Source organism: Heterodontus francisci, chromosome 12 (genome assembly GCF_036365525.1).
Source record: "Heterodontus francisci isolate sHetFra1 chromosome 12, sHetFra1.hap1, whole genome shotgun sequence".
NCBI lineage: Eukaryota > Metazoa > Chordata > Chondrichthyes > Heterodontiformes > Heterodontidae > Heterodontus > Heterodontus francisci.
Window position 1 is genome coordinate 83,487,140 of NC_090382.1, and position 23,478 is coordinate 83,510,617.

General features: G+C 43.4%; 1 protein-coding gene across 3 annotated transcripts in view; it reads right to left on the reverse strand.

The window, feature by feature from the left end:
* Positions 1-23,478, reverse strand: part of LOC137375961 (long-chain-fatty-acid--CoA ligase 6-like) — a 118,152-nt gene that overhangs the window by 29,236 nt on the left and 65,438 nt on the right. For 2 of the 3 annotated variants that reach the window (XM_068043762.1, XM_068043761.1), the window contains 4 exons: positions 21,768-21,845; positions 18,897-19,031; positions 16,192-16,326; positions 15,064-15,159 (listed from right to left, as the gene is read on the reverse strand). In XM_068043762.1, the coding sequence (XP_067899863.1) occupies positions 15,064-15,159; positions 16,192-16,326; positions 18,897-19,031; positions 21,768-21,845 (444 nt within the window). Of the gene's footprint in view, positions 1-15,063; positions 15,160-16,191; positions 16,327-18,896; positions 19,032-21,767; positions 21,846-21,892; positions 21,971-23,478 lie in introns of all 3 variants that reach the window. The other variant, XM_068043763.1, reaches the window with a different exon arrangement.

Consider the following 23,478-nt stretch of genomic DNA (forward strand, 5'->3'; position numbering starts at 1 on the left):
GTATGCCTGGTGCTGCTCCTGGCATGCCCTCCTGCACTCTTCATTGAACCAGGGTTGGTCTCCTGGCTTGATGGTAATGGTTAAGTGGGGGATATGCTGGGCCATGAGGTTACAGATTGTGGTTGAGTACAATTCTGCTGCTGCTGATGGCCCACAGCGCCTCATGGATGCCCAGTTTTGCATTGCTAGATCTGTTCGAAATCTATCCCATTTAGCACAGTGATAGTGCCACACAACACGATGGATGGTATCCTCAATGTGAAGGCGGGACTTCGTCTCCACAAGGACTGTGCGGTGGTCACTCCTACCAATACTATCATGGACAGAAGCATCTGCGGCAGGCAAATTGGTGAGAACAAGGTCAAGTATGTTTTTCCCTCGTGTTGGTTCCCCCACCACCTGCTGCAGACCCAGTCTAGCAGCTATGTCCTTTAGTACTCGGCCAGCTCGGTCAGTAGTGATGCTACCGAGCCACTCTTGGTGATGGACATTGAAGTCCCCCACCCAGAGTACATTTTGTGCCCTTGTCACCCTCAGTGCTTCCTCCATGTGGTGTTCAATATGGAGGAGTACTGACTCATCAGCTGAAGGAGGGCGGTAGGTGGTAATCAGCAGGAGGTTACCTTGCCCATGTTTGACAAGATGCCATGAGACTTCATAGGTCCGGAGTCGATGTTGAGGATTCCCAGGGCAACTCCCTCCCTACTGTAGACCACTATCCCACCACCTCTGCTGGGTCTGTCCTGCCGGTGGGACAGGACATACCCAGGGATAGTGATTGCAGTGTCTGGGACATTGTCTGTAAGGTATGGTTACGTGAGTATGACTATGTCAGGCTGTTGCTTGACCAGTCTGTGGGACAGCTCTCCCAACTTTGGCACAAGCCCCCAGATGTTAGTAAGGAGGAATTTGCAGGGTCGACAGGGCTGGGTTTGCCATTGTTGTTTCCGGTGCCTAGGTCGATGCAGGGTGGTCCGTCCGTTTTCATTCCTTTTTATTGACTTGGTAGCGGTTAGGTACAACTGAGTGGCTTGCTAGGCCATTTCAGAGGGCATGTAAGAGTTAACCACATTGCTGTGGGTCTGGAGTCACATGTAGGCCAGACCAGGTAAGGACAGCAGATTTCCTTCCCTAACGGACATTAGTGAACCAGATGGGTTTGTACAACAATCGACAATGGTTTCATAGCCATCATTAGACCAGCTTTTAATTCCAGATTTATTAATTGAATTCAAATTCCACCTTCTGCTGTGGTGGGATTCGAACCCATGCCCCCAGATCAATACCCTGGGTCTCTGGATTATTAATCAATAATTTAGATGATGGGACAAAGAGTGACTTAGCCAAGTTTGCTGATGACACAAAGATTGGTGGCATTGTAAGTAGTGTAGATGGAAGCCTAACATTACAAAAAGAGATATTAATAGATTAAATGAATGGGCAAAACTGTGGTAAATGCATTTCAAAATAGTTGTGGTAATGTCACTAAGCTAATAATCCAGAGGCTCAGGCTAATGTCCTGGTGACATGTGTTCAAATCCCAACCTCACAGCTGGTGAAATTTAAATTCAATTAATTAATTAAAAAAATCTACACTTGAAAGCGCGTCACAGTAATGGTGCCATGAAACTATCAATGATGGTCATAAAACCCATCTGGTTCACTAATGTCTTTTAAGGGAAGGAAATCAGCCATCCTTAGCTGGTCTGGCCTATATCCTTAGCTGGTCTGACTCCAGACCCACAGCAATCTGGTAAATCTCCTCTGCACCCTCTCCAGGACCTTCACATCCTTCCTAAGTGACCAGAGCTGCATGAAATACTTTATTTGTGGCTTAACCAGAGCTTTATATTTTACTCTATATTCCAATATTCAAGTCATTTTTATATATCAAAAAAGCAGTGGTTTCATCACTGAACCTTGGGGAACACCACTGTCTACCATCTACCAGTGTGAAAAACAATCTCTACCACAACACACAGTTTTCTGTCCTTAAGCCCATTTTTCAATCAAACTGACATTGACCCTCCTATTCCATGAGCCTCAATTTTGGTAACTAGCCTTTCATGTGGTACTTCGTCAACCACGTTCTTAAAATTCATCTAGACAACATGCACTTCATTCCCTTCGTCAACCTTCTGTGTTACTTCATCAAAAAATTCAATTAGATTGGTCCAACACAATCTGCCTTTTACAAATCCATGCTGGCTTTCCTTAATTATCTCAAACTTCTCCAAGCGCCTATTTATTTTTTCTCGGATTGTTTCTGAAACCTTACTACTGATATTAAACTGACCGACCTGTCGTTACGAGGAGTGTCCTTATACCCTTTCTTGAATAAGTGTGTCACATTTGCCACTTTCCAATCCTCTGGCACTTCCCCCATATCTAGGGAAGATTGGAAGTTTATGGCATTTCCATTAGCAATCTGAGTGTAAGCCATCTGGACCAGGTGATTTATCTACTCAAAGCATAGCCAGCCTTTCCAGTGCATCCTTCCTATCAATTTTCACCCTCTCCATTACTTCCATCACCTTCTCTTTTGCTGATATTTTATCAGCATCCTCTTCCTTAGTGAATACCAATACAAAGTACTCATTACGTGTTTTAGCCTTGCCCTGCACCTTGAAGCATACATCAACCTCTTTATCCCCAAGGGGCTGACTTCTCTTCCTCCCCGCTTACTGTTTACATGGCTTTGGTTCCCCTGTCTTTCCCTCTTGTTGCAATGTACCTAGCCTGTACCTGAAACACCTCCTCCTTAAAGATCACTCATTGTTCCATTACTGTTTTTCCGTCAAACTTTGGTTCCATTTTACCCTGGCTAGATCCCCTCTCATCCCATTGAAGTTAGCACAATTCCAAATTAGAAATTCTACTTTAGATTGTTCCTTGCTCCTCTCAATCACTAACCTAAACCTTATGATTCAATGATCACTCTTACTTAAGTGTTCTCCCACAGACACTTAACCCACTTCATTCCCCAGCATCAGATCCAGCAATGCCTCTTTCCTGGTTGGGTCAAGAACATACCGGTCAAGGAAGTTCTCCTGAACACATTTCAGAAATTCCTCCCCCTCCTTTACTTTAACATTATCCCAAATTGATATTTGGGTAATTAAAGTCCTCCAGTACCACCACTCTATAATTCTTACACATCTGATTTCCCTGCAGATTTGCTCCTCCACCTCTCTCTCTCACTTTGGAGGCCTATAAAAGATGCCCAATGGCATGATCAGATCCTTTTTGCTTCTCAACTGTCACCAAATGGGTTGTCCTTGCCTCCTCAAAGACATCCTCTCTTTCATAGAGAGTCATAGAGTCAGAGTTATACAGCACAGAAACAGGCCCTTCGGCCCATCGTGTCTGTGCCAGCATTTTTGAACACTACAATGTCTTCTCTAATCAGTACTGCCGCCCACCTCCCTTTTTTCCTTCCCCATCTTTTCTGAACACTTTGTGAATATTAAGTGCCCAGTCCTCACCACTTTTATGCCATATTTATGTTATTGCCACTATATCATATTGCCACATGACTATTTGCACTTGTAGCTCATCAACCTTATTCACCACACTTTGTGCATTTACATGTATGTATCGTAAACCTGTCTTTGTTTTCTTTGTAGCCCATCGTAGTTAGCTCCTATCTAATATGGTATTGCTTCCTTCTCTAGTACTATCCAACACTTTCACCCCTTTATCCCTTTTTTTCTACTTCTATATGCTGGTACGCACATCCTTGCCAATTGAGATTCAACCTTCCCCAACTACACCAGTGAATCTCCAAGCGAGGACATTGGTCCTAGTCTTGTTGAGGTGCAACCCATCCCTTTTGAATAGGGATAGGATGAATGCTTCAGATAAGCTGCTTGTCATGAAATGGAAGCTACATTAGCCATCAGTTAATTACAAGTACTTGATTATATTCCCCCCTCCAAGAATACTTATTAAATGTCAGTTTTCCCATGACATTGCTCAAAGTAAACTATTTCATAAGAATAGGTGTGATACATCATGTAATGTACTATGTATTATTTTGCAACCTTCAAGGTGGATTATTTTAGCTGCCTTCAAGGTGAATTTCCTGGTTAAGGCTAGAAAATCTAACTATTGTCGGTGAACATAGCCTCGTCACTCAGAATTTAATTTTTGTATTGTCTGGAAGCTTTGCATTTTGGGAAGCACATACCAGTTTAAGGTTGAAGCTCAGAAATACCAAGCACTTTAAGGTAGACTTGCATTGGAATAAAATGTCACATCTGGAATGTGTCATAGGCTCGTGCTAACTTGAGTTTTCAATGTATTCCTAATGGATCACCTGTGACGTTGTTCATGGTAAATCAAATGATACTTCTGACCTTATAAAACAGTGTATTATACAATGTAGTGTCAAACTAATTGTTTCTAACAGAGAGGGAATTGAGGTAATTATAGGATAACAGAGCAATGAGAATGTAGTGTGGGGTTTGTGCACACTGAGGGAAGGATCAAAGAAATTATGAGGTGGGTGTGTGAGCAAGGAGGTCTGAGGAGACATACTCTAAAGTTCACCAGGACAGGAGAGCATTTAGAGTATTGGACTTTGCTGGGATCTGGCAGCATTGAGGGGTTCAGTGTTCAATATTTTTGTGGGGAGGGTGACAAGGAGAATGGGGCTGAAACAACCCAGACCCCTGGTCCCATCTGTTTACTCATGACAGGTACCTCCACCAGAACTCTTATCTCCCAGTTCATATCTTTATGTTCTTGCTTTCAAGCATTTAAAAGTAAGTTTGCTGCTCCATAATAGTAACTGGACAGAAACTCATGGGCCAGGCATATGCAATTTCCTGAAATGCACTCCCAGGGCTGAAATTTAATCTGGCAATGGGGATCCCGGCAGTATGCCGGAAGTTGGGGGGGTGGGGAGACTATCTTGGCCCCCCATTGGACCCCCGCTGCAATTCCACGGCGGGCAGGCAATTAACTGCCTGCTGTCAGGGATGGCGTCCCTTTAAGAGTGGAGTTCCTCTCTTCAAGAGCCACCGGCCAATTGGAAAGCCGGCAGCGCCACTGGGACCAGTGGCCACTGCTGGTACTGCAGAAGGACCTGCAGTACAAAGAGAGGAGGAGAGTGATAAAGAACAAAAGAACAAAGAACAAAGAAAGTTACAGCACAGGAACAGGCCCTTCGGCCCTCCAAGCCTGCGCCGATCCAGATCCTCTATCTAAACATGTCGCCTAAAAGAACAAAGACGACCCTGGGACAGGTGAGCAAAGTCAGGCAGGCCCCGGCGACAGGGTGGAGGGTGGCAGTGTTATTGAGGGTGGGGGAAGGTCTTCTTGGGGGAGGGGGGGGGGGGGTGGGGTGCAGCCATTGCCACTGATGGGATCTTCCAGGGGCTCTGGATTGCCCCCAAAGGAGGGACCCCTGACCTCACTAGCAGGCTGCTAGGTTTTAGAGTCATAGAGCAATACAGCACAGAAACAGGCCCTTTGGCCCATCGTGACCGTGCCGGCCATCAACAGCTAACTATTCTAATCACTTTTTCCAGCACTTGGCCCGTAGCCTTGTATGCCAAGGCTTTTCAAGTGCTCATCTAAATACTTCGTAAATGTTGTGAGGGTTCCTGCCTCTAACACCGCTTCAGGCAGTGCGTTCCAGATTCCAATCATCCTCTGCGTGAAAAAATCTTTCCTCAAATCCTCTCTGAACCTCCTGCCCCTTAGCTTAAATCTATGCCCCGTGGTTATTGAACCCTCCACTAAGGGAAAAGGTTTCTTCCTATTTACCCTATCAATGCCCCTCATAATTTTGTATACCTCAATCAGGTCCCCCCTCAGCCTTCTCTGTTCCAAGGAAAACAACCCTAGCTTTTTCATTCTCTCTTCATAGCTAAAATGCTCCAGCCCAGGCAACATCCTGGTGAATCTCCTCTGTACCTTCTCCAGTGCAATCACATCCTTCCTATAGTGTGGTGCCCAGAACTGCACACAGTACTCCACCTGTGGCCTAACTAGCATTTTATACAGCTCCATCATAACCTCCCTGCTCATATATTCTATGCCTAGGCTAATCCTCCACACAAGATCAGGGGGCAGGTTGTTTAACCTTGCCCGTCTAAGAGCGAAGTCCAAAGTACAGAAAGTCCTCATCAGGGAACTCCTCTTTGCTGACGATGCTGCTTTAACATCTCACACTGAAGAGTGCCTGCAGAGTCTCATCGACAGGTTTGCGGCTGCCTGCAATGAATTTGGCCTAACCATCAGCCTCAAGAAAACGAACATCATGGGGCAGGACGTCAGAAATGCTCCATCCATCAATATTGGCGACCACGCTCTGGAAGTGGTTCAAGAGTTCACCTACCTAGGCTCAACTATCACCAGCAACCTGTCTCTCGATGCAGAAATCAACAAGCCCATGGGAAAGGCTTCCACTGCTATGTCCAGACTGGCCAAGAGAGTGTGGGAAAATGGCGCACTGACACGGAACACAAAAGTCCGAGTGTATCAGGCCTGTGTCCTCAGTACCTTGCTCTATGGCAGCGAGGCCTGGACAACGTATGTCAGCCAAGAGCGACGTCTCAATTCATTCCATCTTCGCTGCCTCCGGAGAAGACTTGGCATCAGGTGGCAGGACTGTATCTCCAACACAGAAGTCCTTGAGGCGGCCAACATCCCCAGCTTATACACACTACTGAGTCAGCGGCGCTTGAGATGGCTTGGCCATGTGAGCCGCATGGAAGATGGCAGGATCCCCAAAGACACATTGTACAGTGAGCTCGCCACTAGTATCAGACCCACCAGCCGTCCATGTCTCCGCTTTAAAGATGTCCGCAAACGCGACATGAAATCCTGTGACATTGATCACAAGTCGTGGGAGTCAGTTGCCAGCGTCCGCCAGAGCTGGCGGGCAGCCATAAAGGCGGGGCTAAAGTGTGGCGAGTCGAAGAGACTTAGTAGTTGGCAGGAAAAAAGACAAAGGCGCAAGGGGAGAGCCAACTGTGTAACAGCCCTGACAAACAAATTTCTCTGCAGCACCTGTGGAAGAGCCCGTCACTCTAGAATTGGCCTTTATAGCCACTCCAGGCGCTGCTTCACAAACCACTGACCACCTCCAGGCGCTTATCCATTGTCTCTCGAGATAAGGAGGCCAAAGAAGATGCCTTCCTAACCAACTCATCTACCTGTGCTGTTGCCTTCAGTGATCTATGGACAAGTACACCAAGGTCCTTCTGATCCTCTGTATTTCCTAGGGCCCTACCATCCTTTGTATATTCCCATGCCTTGTTAGTCATCCCGAAATACATCACCTCACACTTCTCAGGATTAAATTACATTTGCCACAGCTCCGCCCATCTATAAGACTTTCCTCCTCACTATTTACGACACCAATTTTTGTGTCATTTGCAAACTTATTTATCATACCTCCTGTATTCACATCTAAATCATTAATGTACACTACAAACAGCAAAGGTCCCAAAACCGATCCCTGCAGTACACCACTGGTCACAGGCTTCCACTTGCAAAAACAACACTCGACCATCACCCTCTTGCCACTCAGCCAATTTTGGATCCAATTTGCCAAATTGCCCTGGATCCCATGTGCTCTTACCTTCTTAACCAATCTCCCATGCGGGACCTTATCAAAAGCCTTACTGAAGTCCATGTAGACTACATCAACTGTATAACTCTCATCTACACATCTAGTCACTGCCTCGAAAAATTCAATCAAGTTAGACACGATCTCCCCTCGACAAAGCCATGCTGACTATCCCTGATTAATCCCTGCCCTCAGAATTTTTTCCAACAGTTTCCTAACCACTGACGTTAGACTCACCGGCCTGTAATTACCTTGTTTATCCCTGCTATCTTTTTTGAATAATGGTATCACATTCGCTGTCCTCCAGTCCTCTGGTACCTCTCCTGTGGCCAGAGAGGATTTGAAAATTTGTGTCAGAGCCCCTGCTATCTCCTCCCTTGCCTCACATAACAGCCTGTGGTACATCTCATCTGGGCCTGGGGATTTATCCACTTTTAAACCTGCTAAAACAGCTAATACTTCCTCCCTTGCAATGCTAATATGTTCCAGTATATCACAATCCCCCTCCCTGATCTCTCCACCTACATCTTTCTTCTCCATAGTGAACACAGATGAAAAGTAATCATTTAAAACCTCACCTATGTCCTCCGGCTCCACACACAGATTACCACTTTGGTCCCTACTCTTTCCCTGGTTATCCTCTTGCCCTTAATATACTTATAAAATGCCTTAGGATTTTCCTTTATCTGGCCCGCCAGTGTTTTTTCATGTCCCCTCTTTGCTCTCCTAATTAATTTTTTTTAAGTACCCCCCTACACTTTCTATACTCCTCTAGGGCCTCCACTGTTTTCAGCGCTCTGAATCTGCCATAAGCCTCCTTTTTTCCCCCGGATCCAATCCTCAATATCTCTTGACATCCAGGGTTCCCTGGACTTGTTGGTCCTACCCTTCACCTTCACGGGCACATGTTGGCACTGAACTCTCACTATTTCCTCTTTGATTGACTCCCACTAGTCTGATGTCGACTTTCCTACAAGTAGCAGCTCCCAGTCCTGTTTTTATCAGATTAAAATTGGCCTTCCCCCAATTCAGTACCTTTATTTCTGGTCCATCCTTATCCATAACTACTTTAAATGTTAGAATTATGGTCACTATCCCCGAAATGCACCCCCATTGTCACTTCTACAACTTGTCCAGCTTCATTCCCTAGGATTAGATCCAGTACTGCTTCTTCCCTTGTAGGACTTTCTACGTGCTGGCTCAAAAAGCTCTCCTGTACGCATTTTAAGAATTCTGCCCCCTTTAAGCCCTTTGCACGAAGACTATCCCAGTTGATATTGGGGAAGTTGAAATCTCCTACTATTATTATCCTATTATTTTTACACCTCGCTGAGATTTGCTTACATATCAGTTCCTCTATCTTTTCCTGACTGTTTGGATGTCTGTAGTACACTCCCAGCCAAGTGATTGCCCCCTTTTTGTTTTTAAATTCTACCTATATGGTCTCATGTGAGGAACCTTCTATGATGTCTAAGATGGCAGTATCTCCCCATGACTGTGGGCCTCTCCATTTTCTATTATATTGAAGTGGAGGCAGGAGAGGCCCTTATGTGGCCATTCCCCACCCTAGACTAAATTGGAAGGCATCAGGAAGGTGATGGGAACTCTGCTCCCCCACCTTCCCATGCAATTTCATGGGCCTGCCTCCATTCCCGTCCTAGGGGGCCTATAAAATTCAGCCCCCAAAATGCAATAAGATTGAGTTATTAGCGATTTTGATAATTTATTATTTAATAAAGATGAATTTCCATAAACAAACAAAAGCTAGATCATAAAACACAAAACTTATTTATGTAGTTTCCAAATTATCATAAGAAAAGTTAAACTCTAAGTCCAGTGTGAGGAATTAGTCACAGGTTGTCACATGAATGGAAAATTCTTGTTAAAAAGTTACAGCGAGGTGTTATCAGATGTGGAGGGGAGAATAGTGGGAAGGGGAGGGAAAAGAAGGGAGGAGAAATGCAAAGAAAGGGGAAGAGCGGAGAAGGTGAGGAGGTGAAGGAAAGGAGAGAAATGGAGGAGGAGGCAGAGAGGGAGAGAGGAAGGGAAGGGCACTGATGAGGTGGACAGGACAGGGTGGGATAAAGGAAAGTGGAAGTAGAGCTAGAGGAGGAAAGATGAATGGAAAGGACAGAAGGGAGAGGACTGTGATGAAGACAGGAGGAAGGAGTGTGAAAACAGAAGAGGAGGAGAGGAGAGGGAATGTGAATGGGGAGAATGAGGGAAAGGAAGGAAGGTGAAGGGAGCAGGGGAATTGAGGTGCCAATGTTTTTTTGCCTCAACAGCTAGGGAATTGTCTTACAAATTGTGCCTTGATGACAGGGGGCAAATAAAGGCTAGGATTTTTGCCTTAGCGGTGGAAGGAGGGAAAACAGTCCATTTTTTGCCTCAATAGCAACAACAACTTGTACTTATATAATGCCTTTAATGTCAAAACATCCCAAGGTGCTTCACAGGAGCATTATAAAACAAAATTTGATACTGGGTTACATAAGATAATATTAGGGCAGATTTACAAAAGTAGGGAGGTTATGCTTCAGTTATACAGGGCATTGGTGAAACCACATCTGGAGTACTGTGTACAGTACTGGTCTCCTTATTTAAGGAAGGATGTAAATGCATTGGAGGCAGTACAGAGAAGGTTTGCTAGACTAATACTTTGAATGGATGGGCTGTTTTATGAGGAAAGATTGGACAGGCTAAGCATGTATCCGCAGTAATTTAGAAGAGTGACTTCGTTGAGACATACAAGATCCTGAGGGGTCTTGATAGGGTGGATGTGGAAAAAATATTTCCCTTTGTGGGAGAATCTCAAACTAGGGGTCACTGTTTAAAAATAAGGGGTCACCCATTTAAGACAGAGAGGAGGAGAATTTTTTTCTCACAGAAGGTAGTGAGTCTTTGGAATTCTCTTCCTCAAAAGGCAGTGGAAGCAGAGTCTTTGAATATTTTAAGAAATAGAAAGTTATCGGGGGTATGTGAAAATGTGGAGGAATCAGTTCAGCCATGAACTTATTGAATGGCAGAGCAGGCTCGAGGGGTTGAGTAGCCTACTCCTGCTCTTAATTCGCATGTTCATATGTTTGTGTCTCCAAAAGCTTGGCCAAAGAGTGGCTTTTGAAGAGTGGCTTAACAGAGGAAAGAACGGTAGAGAGGTGGAGGGGTTCAGGGAGGAAATTCCAGAGCTTAGGGCCTTGGCAACTGATGCCAGTAATGGAGCAATTAATAGTTAGGATGCTCAAGAGGCCAGAATTGGAGAAGCGAGCAGAGACATCTTGGAGGGTTGCAAGGCGGAAGGAAATCCCAGAGATAGGGAATGGAGAGGTCATGAAGGGATTTGAAAAAAAGGATGAGAATTTTAAGATCGCTGTGTTACTTAACCAGGAATCAGTGTAAGTCAGCGATGATGGTTGAACGGGACTTGGTGCAAGTTAGGCTATAGGCAGCAAAATTTTGGATGACCTCAAGTTAATGGAGGGTAGAATGTGGGAGGCTGGCTAGGATTGCATTGGAATAGTCAACCTAGAGGTAATAAAGGCATGGATGAGGGTTTCAGCAGTAGATGAGCAGAGGCAGAGGCAGAGCTGGGCGATGTTATAGAGGTGGATATAGCCAGTCTTAGTGATGGCACAGATATGTGGTTGGAAGCTCATCTTGGGCTCATATGTGACACCATGGTTGGGAACAGTTTGCTTCAACCTTAGATGATTGCTAGGGGGAGGGATAGAGTTGCTGAATAGGGAAGAAGTTTGTAGCAGTGACCGAAGACAATGGCTTTGGTCTTCCCAATATTTATTTCAAGCAAATTTCTTCTCATCTCAGACAAGCAATCTGACAACTTAGAGACAGTTGGTTGAGAGCGCTGATGAGGTGGTAGATTTGGGAGCTGTCAGTGATAATATGGAAACTGACGCCCTGTTTTCAGATGATGTCGCTGACAGGCAGCATTTAGGCGAGAAATAGGAGGGGGCCAAGGATAGATCCTTGGGGGACATCCCAGAGTTAATGGTGCAGGAATGAGAAGAGATGCCATTGCAGGTGATTCTTTGGCTACGATTGGATGAATAAGAATGCAAACAGGCGAGGCCACCCAGCTGTATGACAATGGAGAGGCACTGGAGGAGGATGGTGTGGTCAACCATGTCAAAAACTGCAGACAGGTCGAGATGGACGAGGAGGGATAGTTTACCTAAGACACCAGTCACATAGAATGGCATTTGTGACTTTGATAAGAGTCATTTTCATAATGTGGCAAAAGTGGAAACCTGATTGGAGAGATTCAAAATGGAGTTTCAGGAAAGATGGGCACAAATTTGAGAGGCATCAACACATTTAAGGACTTTGGAGAGGAAAGGGAGACTGTAGTTTGCAAGGACAGAGAGGTCGGGGTTGTTTTTTTTTTGAGAAGGGTGACTATGGCACATTTGAAGATAAGGAGGACAGTACCTAAGGAGAAGAAACCATTAATACTACTATCAACTAATATAGGAGCTTGGACAGGAATCTGGGTGGTCATTTTAGTGGGAATAGAGGGAGCAGAACGTGGGTCTCATGGACAATATAAACTTCAAGAGGGCATGAGGGGAGATAGGAGAAAAATTAGAAAAAGATATGAATTCAAAGCTGGGTGGGGGAAATTTAGACAAAGTTTGGCCTTCAAAAGAAAAAGACATATCTTGGTGTATGACACAGATATTAGAGGGTGTTACTTTCTTGCATAGAAACAACATAGTCCACTTGATTCAAATCTTTGAAGGTATTTTGAGGGAAGGGAGGGAACCGGCTGAGGTTGCTGGCCAGATGGTCTCAGTCTTAGTGATAAAGAAGTTCCTGTGCTTCTTGCACTTGTCGGAGGTGAGGGTGGAGGAGACAGGGGTGGGGGGGGGGAGAGGGTGGGTGGGGCAATATTGGCAGCTAACTTCTGCCTCTGTGGGTGGTATGGAGGTGTCTGCAACCTATTTCGGTCTCCTCCAGGGGACGGGTATTGGCTGGTTTTCACTTGGGTCTGTGTTTGACTTTCTCCCAAGCAAATAACATTTTTGTTTTGAATACAGTCATTTCCTCCATCCATTGACTGTGCATTCTTGGGTTCTCATTCTGATAAGAAGTTCCTTTTTGTGGGATTACTGGTTTATACTTTTGGTTTGGTATTTACATAATTTCATGGTGGTTTTTCTCAAATTTGTTGAGCTCCTTTTTTAAAAAACTTTTGGGCCTGAGTTTATGGCACCATCTTCTATTATACTACCTTCATCCGTGACTAGCAGAGATTTCAGTTCATTCAAAGAATTATTATATTTTTCCAATTTATTCATCCTTGGGACCTTTCAACTTTGCTCATTTTTTAAATAAACATTTTTTGTGTAGTTCCACAGGTGAATTTCTATGTTTTGTAACAGGCAGTCCTGTCATGTAACATTGGGGGTGATTTTCATATATCATTGAAATGGTCACAAAGTTTTTTTAAAAAAAATAGAGTGACCACTCTGCCTGCTCGTTAATGTTATAGAACATAGAATATAGAACAGTACAGCAGAGTACAGGCCCTTCGGCCCATGATGTTGTGCCGAACCTTTAACCTACTCTAAGATCTAAGTAACTACCTACCCTTCATTCTACTATCATCCATGTACCTATCCAAGAGTCGCTTAAATGCCCCTAATGTATCTGCTTCTACTACCACCGCTGGCAGCGCATTCCACACACCCACCACTCTCTGTGTAAAGAACCTACCTCTGACATCTCCCCGAAACCTTCCTCCAATCACCCTAAAATTATGCCCCCTGGTGATAGCCCTTTCCACCCTGGGAAAAAGTCTCTGACTATCCACTCTATGTTGGTGTGAGGCCCGAGTCATTTTGAGATCTGGGCCTCATTAGCATGCAGCTGTTGAGCTGCAGGAGCCAAGTGGGCACCTGTTGCAGCTAGACATTTCTGGGAAGGTGGGAAATTGTCTGACCAACACACTGGCTCTGATATTTATTGGAGTGGGATTTCCAAGCCAGGGTGGGTGGGACGGGGTGTCTGCAGCCGGAGTTGTGTGGGGGGTGGGGGGTGGGAGATGGTTGGGGGTGAGGTTGGGAAACCGAAAGTCTGGGTTTCCCTGAACATGTGCCGTTTTAACTCCATAACGAGCGTAGATTTTTTCCAACAGTATCCTTGCCTGAAAGCCAGCCTGATTGACAGGCGTGGCTCCCTGTTGGACAGGGCTACAGCCCAGGAGAAGGAAGGTTTCCTGCTGCTAAGGTAGAGATTGCGAGAGGCGGTTGGGGACAGCGTGGTTTGGAGGATTAATGGGTGATTGTAGGGTGGTTGGAGATAGATGGGGGCAAAGATGGAGGGTCAGCAGATTTGGTGATTATGGGATATGGTCAGTGATTGTGGGGGGGGGGGGGGCGTCATTGATCGTAGGGAGCAGTTAATGATCATGGGGAACAGTTGGCAATTGTGGGGACAGTCCAGTCAGGAAGGGGGAGTGGTCTGATCTGATTTTGGTGGGGTCCGATCATGGGGAGGGAAGTAGGTTAACTCCTGCTCCTCTTGGCCCAGCCTGGGTGCCCAGGGTTAAATCTGGGAGAGAGATAAAATCTAAAGCACATAGCCTCATTAAAATATTTAGATTAGGAAACCCCATCCAGGGAATGGGTCAATAGCTCATGCCCCTGTCCCACTTCCATTAAAACTGGAAATGGGCAGGTTCAAGGCAGGTCAGGTTCCGTTTTGAGATTGAAATTTTTTTTTACGTCTCACCTGGTCCAAACCCACCCATTTTCTGGGTGCTAAAATTCCCCTCACCAAGTCAGCCCACGGGTTAGATCCTGCTGGGCTGTGGGAGCAGAGGCAGGTGGAAGTCCTTGAATGCCATGCGTTCCACCCATTTGTACCTGAAAATTGCAATCAGGGTCATACAACCGGATCATAGGATCTTGATACGTATATTTAAGCGGCTGTGCCACGTACCGTCCCTGGCCAAAATGGTGCTCGTTTCAGGTTGACAGGTTACAGACCTACCTACAAATTGCATGAGGCAGACCTTAAGCATTAAAGGGGCAGTGAAGTACTCCCCTCCCTTATGATTTTCAATTGTTGGTCATGCATTTTTATTTCTTTTACAGTCTTTCTCTAGGCACTTCAGGAGCTGAGAAGACAGTCAGTGTGCTGAATCTGTTATGCATCCAAACCTGCTCTTACATTGCCTGAGTCATGTGACAATTAGAATTTCTATTCAGCCTTCCCCATTTCCTACAGCAAACTCCGGTTTATCTTTAGTGCTTCCCCTAAACAGATCAGGTACAATTGGGAACTTACCAGTAAAGAGGATTGAACCCATGACCCATCAGTTTGTGGTATTTATGTGGGGATTTCTTTTTAGAAAGCTGGTGAGAAGTGTTCTTATTCTTTATTTGGATTATTTAAAAATATTTTCTTATTAAAACTGAAACGATTGTAATGAAAGAATTAAAAAGTATTAGTTTAAATACCTGGCAACCCAATGCTGCTCTTAGAAAGCCAAGTACAGCAGGAGAGGCAGGAGCAGCTCCTGTGACAATCATTCTCACCTTTCCCCCGAGACTATCCTGTTGAAACAAACATCGCCAAGTTAACAGGATACATAATAGCCAAATGCAAAGCAAGACATAAATTTCATAACAGCTTTATGCTGCTTAGGGTGTCCACATTATTTAAACCAGTTCCAAAGTGCAATTAAAAATGCTCTTGTACAAGTAATATTTCACTTAAATTTAGATCATGACAGTATTTTCAACATAAATTCTGTTCATGTCTGAAACGGCAGTAAGGTGACTGAGCCAGAAGATCTGGGCGGTGTTATATTTTTAGCTATTGCTAATTTTTCATGACTCAGGTCCCTCCCATGTGGCCCCAACAGCAATTTGTTAGATTCCCTATGGAGCATCATGCTAATGCCCCCATTGTTAATATCAGCAGAATTGCTCCCTGTGCAGTGCTGGAGTTTCAGGAGACCGAAAAAAGAAATAAAAATAAAACTTTTTTTTTAAAAAAGGTGTGAGTTTTTAAAAATAACATTATGCTAAAAGCAGAAACTGGCACTTAATATTGAAAGCATGTCTTAGATAATTTTCTTGGCCTTTCACTGGCATAGTAGGAGGTAATTGGAGATGACTGTAGTGAGGCTTTGTTTTATTAAAATGAGTCTGATGTTAGCTGAATGGCTTTCTTCATCCATTGAATGGCGTTGCTCGTCTCTTTTGATCATGTGTGGGTTTGTGATTGCTAATAGCACAAAAGAAATTGAAAAGATTTTCACTGGTGTGCAGGAGAGTAAGCCATTTCCTAGCCTTAGTTAAAATCAATTTGTTATGGGAGCTAACTGTTTTTTTTTTTGAATCAAAAGATAAACCATAGATGTAGGTGTGAATTTTTTTCAATAATACGCTGACCTATATTTTATACAAAAAACATTTTCAAATCAAGCTGCAATGATTAATTTTTCAATACATCAGTTTAGGAGACAAAATGCCTTTCCAAAGCACTTTGTGGGAGAGAATTCTACAGACAGGAGCACTGATGTGTTAAGCCTTGCCTTTAATGATCTAAAAGGACATTTGTGAAGTGAATACTGTTTTTACCTGTATTTTTTTGAAAAAGAGTTTGTCCCATAGGCTGTCATTCCTTATGATGCCATTTTGCACTTCAATTGCCTTTCTCCTGGCTGCAAATTCCAGGAGCCAGCGCTTTAATGGTGTACCTGCTTGGCTAAATATCTAAAATAAATTGGACAAAATTTGTACTTTAGTGCTACAATATCATGAAAGTATTCACTTTAGAAGCATTTTTAATGCTGCTCAATTGGCAGAAACTGGGTGGGCGTGCAGTTAAAATTGCCCATGGAATGTGCCCACCCGTCCACCCCCTACTCTTATTCAGAAGGTTCCAATTTTAACGTGCGGTTTTCAGAACCAGAAATCATCAGGGTCCAACTACTATCTTAACCAGAAGCTTGTGTGGAGAAACCACTGTAGCTTCCCCGCCAGGCCAATGTAGCAAGAAGAGCGCGGGCCACAAGAGGCCCAGCAAGATATGTGGTTTTACCTCTTTTGATTTCCCTGTTGGTGCAAAAGGAGCAGGAATGGTCACAATGCATATTTCGGCATTGTCTGCCCGTGGCTTCCCCTTGTAAGAATACAGATTACTACTGTACAGTTTGCTGTAACTTGACTTAATTTAAGACCAAGCTTTTCAAAGTAAAATAAAAACTCCTGAATACTGCAAACCTGTTTTTTCACAGATAAGACAGACCTTGGGCAGGAACGAACTGTTAACATCTCCCGACACTTGCATATCAGGCCTTGAGGCCTACGGACCGTTAAGAGGAATTGATAAAACAAGCAACCATACTTCAAAGCTGAGTTAGGTTTTTCAGTTTGCCTTGCTTAATTAAAGATGCTTGATGGAATGTGAAAGTTAATTAATATATAGACCTTAGTGAAACACTTTGGCCGGAATTTTTTGTTGGGCGGGGGGGCCCCGTTCACTGTCGAGCCTGCCTTCACTGGGCTTTGGGAGCAAGGCCGGGATTTTTTGCTCCCCAGGACCTTAATTGGTCTTGGGCAGGACTTCCACCTCCTTGAGGCAGGAAGCCCCACCTAATGGAGCTGCCGGCCAATCAACGGGCCAGCAGCTCTTAGTCCCAGCAGTCCATCGGGAGCGGTGGCCACTGCTGGGACTATACCCAGCCATCGCAAGCAAGGTGAAGGACAGCCCCGGAAGAGAGTTAAGTTTTTAGGCCCTTGCTGGGGATAATCGGCTGGGTCCCAGCAAGGCAAGTGGGGTCAGTTAGAGGGGCAAGGGGAGTGTTGTGCGTTGGGGACAGTTGGGGCTTAGGGGGTGGCCCTCTGTGGGGCACAGAGAGCCCGATCAGGAGGGCCCCCTGCAGTCTGCAAGTAGGTTGCCTGGTTTTACCAGGTGGGGTTCTTGAGGATTTTGCCATCTGGCTGCCATGGGCAAAATACCAGTTAATTGGCCACTTAAGGGCCTTAATTGGCCTGGGGCAGGCAGGCCGTTTCTCGCCACCGCCGCCCCACATAAAATTGCAGCAGGGTTGGGAACGGCCCACCCTGTCTCCCACTCAATTTTACGCCCCCACCCCGATCGTTTGGGGGCCATAAAATTCTGGCCTTTATGTTTCAATAGTCTGACAAGAAATGAGAATTTTTGGACAGGATAACCATTATAAACAGCTCTAAGCATAAACAACTGATAACAGGCAATTATGAACGATGAAGGCCATGAAAACTAGTTTGATGACTGGAGATGGGATGTCTTGAGTTGTGAAACTGTTCGTGGGGAACAGCATAGGATGAGAAAAGGGAAGAAGATGTAAAGACCTGGTTGATCAAAGACAGAAGGCATGTGCGAAGGCTCATGGATGGTGGATAACAAAGATGGGCTTTTACCCCATGGGTTAGACAAAGAACTCAATGTACTATTGGACATTTCGAATTTAGGGGAACCTTTATAGGACAGTTTACCGCCAACCTCAATCCCCACTTATACAACTGCCACTCTGAGTTAAAATCGGAGTTAAAAGTTGAAGAACTTAAGCTAGCAATATAGAGGCCACTGATCATATTGTGTTTCAGCAAGATTGAGGCCTGTTCTTGCCAATCTGTACCCCACTGCAAGCACATTCCCTGAAGACTGAGGAAATCATCCTGGTGTGTGTGTGGGGGTGGTGGGGGGCGAGGGGGGGGGGGGGGGGTGGCGTACGCATGGTCAAAGAATGCAATCTGATTCCACACAAGTGGAAAATTTAGCCTGATTTCTAGAAGATCTTAACTGCCACTCTCACTATTCTCCCTCCATAATTTTCCCTGCACTAAATTCCAATATCCTGTCTTCACAGGCTCACTGCCCCCCAGTGCACTGAATTATCCTCATCTTCAAATTCCTCCATCACCTCTTGCCATTTTGCCTTTGAAATTTCATCTCCCAGATCCTTCAGTCCTCTGATTCTAGTCTTTTGTACAACCTCCCCACCATTGTCATTTAAACAGTTAGTGCCTTAACCCTATCTCTAGAACTCTTCACTAAACCCATCTTTTCAACCATACTTTCATTTAACTCTCCTAATTCTGTCATGGCTTGGCACCCATTCCTTTATACATTTCTTGTTATCTATTTTACTTTTCTCATCCTCTTGTAAAGTGCTTTTAGATATTTCTGTTAAAAGCACTAAATAAATGCAAGTTGATGTCTTACTACCTTGAAACACAAGTTCATGTGTTGTACTACACTTAATAAGTTGTGCTTTAATACACAGAATAGAGCTTACCTTATCATACATTCTATTTAGCAGTCTTGGAACAACAGGAAAAATTGTTGGATGGAGAGCCTTCATATCATCAGACAGGAGCCTAATGTCACCTTGGAAGAAACCTATTCGGCCTCCATGGCATATAACAACAGACTGAAAGAAAATGAAATCATATTTACATAAAACAGACCCAATGGTGCTGTTATACCAATTCTTCAAAGTGTCTCAAGTTAGCCATGAGCAGATACAATATTTGTAGATGGACCAAGTGTCTGTGGGGGCGTCGAGTTTTCACTTGCTGCATAGTAGTTATATCAGCACAATCCAGGCAGAATCGGCTGATCCAATGCAAAACCTCTTACGCTCACGTTTTCAGTGATCTTTTACACTGGTTCAGGATTCAATTCATCCAAATCAGGCCCCACCGACTGCTCTGGTTTGGAAAGGGTGTTCAAACTGCCCATTTTCTTAGGTGCACAGACACTAATAGGCATGTTGTAAAACTTTTATTCATATCAAAAATATTTAATTTACTAAGAAATTGACTAGTCTACACCAATGAAACGATCAACTGGTTTAGTATAGTTTTCAGTGATTTTTTAATCATGTTACTTACAGGTGGAGGACTGGAAAACCTTAGTAAAAATGCTTATTTCTGCTGATAAACTCATGTTCAGTGGTATTCTTAAACTGTAGCAGGTTACCATTTTTAAATACATCAAGGAATACTTATTAATGGAAAGAAGAAAAAAAGTGATTACACTCTATTACCCTGTCTATTGGTTCCTGGAAGATTTTACATTTGTGATTATGCAATGAATTTTAGTGGAAATGTAAAGTGTAGCCTAACCAGCTCAATTTTATGGGCCTTTACAGTGCAATTTTCCAAATAGGATATTTTAAAAAAAATTGGCAGAAATCAAAGTGATTAAAATGTGAGACCTATGTTTGTCACCATTTTTCTACTTTTTAAAAATCTAAATAAGGTTATTCCAATCAATCACACCATCTATACCTTTTCATTCAAAGCCATCTACTTCTGATAATACAATTTTAGCACTAAGTTCCAACTTTTCTGTGTTATTTGTAGTGTTTAATTAAAATTACTGGATAATTCATTTTTAATGACCGAATTCTCAGAAATAAACTGTTTTTCACACATGGAAATACTAGTTAGGTAAGCAAGAGAAGTTAAGTAGGGTGTGCTTTAGAGCCTTAGTAACAAAAGACATAGAAACACCTTATAATTACATTGGGTAAACTTTTTTGTTTGTGATTAATTTGAAATAAAAATCAAAATTATTTTCAGTTATTGACTGCTCAACACACAGAAAATCAATGCTTCGATGTGATTAATGCATTAAAAAAATCCCATAGACAGTTGAACAATTATCCCAGGATGATTAGAGGCAAAGAATGTGGTTGTGAAATATTAAGAGTTATTTTGAGCAAGTCAGTGAACACTAGGGAAGTTTGAACAGATTGCAAACAGCCAAATGTAATCCTCATTTTCTGGAAACCACAGACCAATTAGGAGGATCTCAAATTTGGTAATCTAATGGAATCAGTAATCAGAAGCAAAATGGAAGAGTGCCTACATGAAAACAACTTAACAAGACAGCCAGTGGAAGTGGCAAATCTTGTCTGATCAACCTTGTCAACTTGTTTGAATAGATGGCGTCCATGAGGATGTTGCTGTCTTAAAGACCTTTTGAAATTCTAGTATGCAAGTGCTATGAGAAACTCCTTAAAAAACTGAGGGTTGTGACTATTTGGTATTTGGCAAAAGGCAAGAAGCAGAGGGCTAGTGTAAGGGGAATTACATTATAATGGAGGGAGCTGTTGAGTGACATGCCCCAGAAAGCACTTATTTCTGGTATACATAAGTGATCTAAAACTGTAGTATTAGATTACATCAAGCTATTCAACATCAAGGATGAGTATTCTTAAAGATTCCCTTCAAGAGATATATCAAGTACATAAGAGATCTCAAACTTAAAATATAACATTCGGATCTGCTAGAGCAAAAAAAAGGGCACAAGGTTATGAAGGGTAAATAGAGAACCAATATCAGGAAGTATTTCTTTACACAGAGGATGAGCAATATTTTAAATGGGGTGGGAGAGGCCAGGGCTCAGGACTAGTTTAGGTATCATCTAGATGCTGGTATGGGAAAATTAAAGGGTTGTTATTGTGGATGGATGATTATTCAATGGGCTGAAGGACCTTCTTCATCCAAACTTACTTTATGAGCACATTAAATTGCACTGAATCATGATAATTGAGAAAAAGGATGCATCATGCTCCATAATGTTGCATTGACTTAGAGTCAGTTATACAGCACAGAAACAGGCCCTTCGGCCCATCGTGTCTGTGCTGGCCATCAAGCACCTAACTATTCTAATCCCATTTTCCAGCACTTGGCCCGTAGCCTTGTATGTTATGGCGTTTCAAGTGCTCATCTAAATACTTCTTAAATGTTGCGAGGGTTCCTGCCTCCACCACCTCTTCAGGCAGTGCAGTCCAGATTCCAACCACCCTCTGGGTGAAAAAATTAGAACTTCATGTTACACTGTGTATGATAACATTGATCTAGAACATAACATCACAGAATCACAAGTACTGTACTTAATTGCATTCACTAAGATGATGAAATCAAAGAAGTTTAGAAGATATTAAAAATGTCTGCATAAATATGGTTATCAGTGGCCATAATATGTTATTATAGTCAGTAAATACAGAAATATAGCATTACTTCAAGTCTATACTGCCCTTCACCAGTGTTTTACTGAAACGATAAGCAGGAAAAATAGAGAACAGCAAATAAGTACACCTTTTAGATGCGATGAACAGTTACAGATATTCCTTTGCTGCCTGCATCCTTCTTACCTGTACCATTCTTTCAAACATGTGTGCTAATGGCAAGTAGGAAATATGTACATCATCAGATGTAGGCAACCATTGGCTCTGTAAAACATAATAAGTGGCACAAGCATGGTGAGATAGACTCTTACCTGAATAACTCTCTCAAACATGTGAGCCAGAGGCAAGAAGGAAATAAGGACATCATCCTGTCTTGGAAAGATCACTTTCTGCAGAGGGTATGAGGGAATGTGAGACAGAGAGGAGAATACACTGACAGAGAGACAAAGAGAAAGTTACAAGAGAAAAGAAAATGAAACCAGAAGAAATGGACATGAATTAAAGGGGCTTTGTCATCTCACAGGATATGTGGAGAGGAAGTAAGAAGTTAGTTACATTCAACAAAATCCTGTGCTGTCATCACAACAAAATCTACAGCTGCAAACTTGGTCAACTCAACTCTGATGAAAGGCCATTAACCTGAAAAATTAACTTTGTTTCTCTCTCCACAGATGATCCCTGGCCTGCTGAGTGTTTCCATCATTTTCTGTTTTTATTTTAGATTTCAGTATCTACGGTATTTCGATTTTTGTAAAAAATTTATATATTTTTTAAATTAATATTCTTCATTTTTAAGACCCACTTCCTCATAACCTGTCCTGTTCCCTTGACTCCTAGCCAAAAGGCTGTTCTCAGGCATCTGTCAACGTACTCTGCACAGTGGCAGCAGTGTGTATCATCTACAAGATGCACTGCAGCAACTCACCAAGGCTCCATCGATAGCACCTTCCAAACCTGCGACCTGTACTACCTAGAAGGGCAAGGGCAGCAGATGCATGGGACCACCACCACCTGCAAGTTCCCCTCCAAGCCATGCACCATCCTGACTTGGAACTATATCTCCGTTCCTTCGCTGTCACTGGGTCAAAATCCTGGAACTCCCTTCTTCCTAACAGCACTGTGGGTGTGCCTACACCCCAAGGATTGCAGCAGTTCAAGAAGGCAACTCACCTCGTCTTTCTCGAGATGCAATTAGGGATGCGCAATAAATGCTGGCTGAGCCAGCGATACCCACATCCCACAAACAAATTAAAAAAAAATTGATATGAGGGTAACTGATCGTCAAATTTTTCTTGCCTGAAAAGTGGGAAAGCTCCTCTGTGCCAAATTGGTAACTTGCCACAAAGTGACTTGCTGTCAAAAGCTACATAGTTTCATGAAGGTCTGTTGCCACTAACAGCGATAACTTCCTCCCCTCTCCTAGCTTTCTGCAGTCACCCGCATTATCGTACTTCCAAGCTGGCTATTCTGAGCTATAAATTGGCAGTGAATGATGCCATTGACAACACAACATCTAAATGTTGGGAACACTTTGTGACGTAGCCCCTTTAAACGTAAACATATCAACACCACACTAATGAGATAGCATGTGCAAAGTATTCAGTTAGTAAACAGTACAAGCATATCATCGGCCTTAAGGTTTTTTTTATTCAATTAACAGTGACTGGAGAAAACCTATCCTTCAAATGACATTTGGAAACACAATTATTTTATTTTATTTGCCCTCCCCCTCAGCAGGTTGCACCTGAATCACATTTCAGCATCCTGTAAAATAATGTTAGTAACCTGCTCCGAAGCTCTGCCAATCCCTACTGTTCAGCCAGTGACTAGAAAGTGTGAAAGAACTGCACATCTGCTCTATATTTTTAAAAATATTACTGTACATATTGTATTTCAC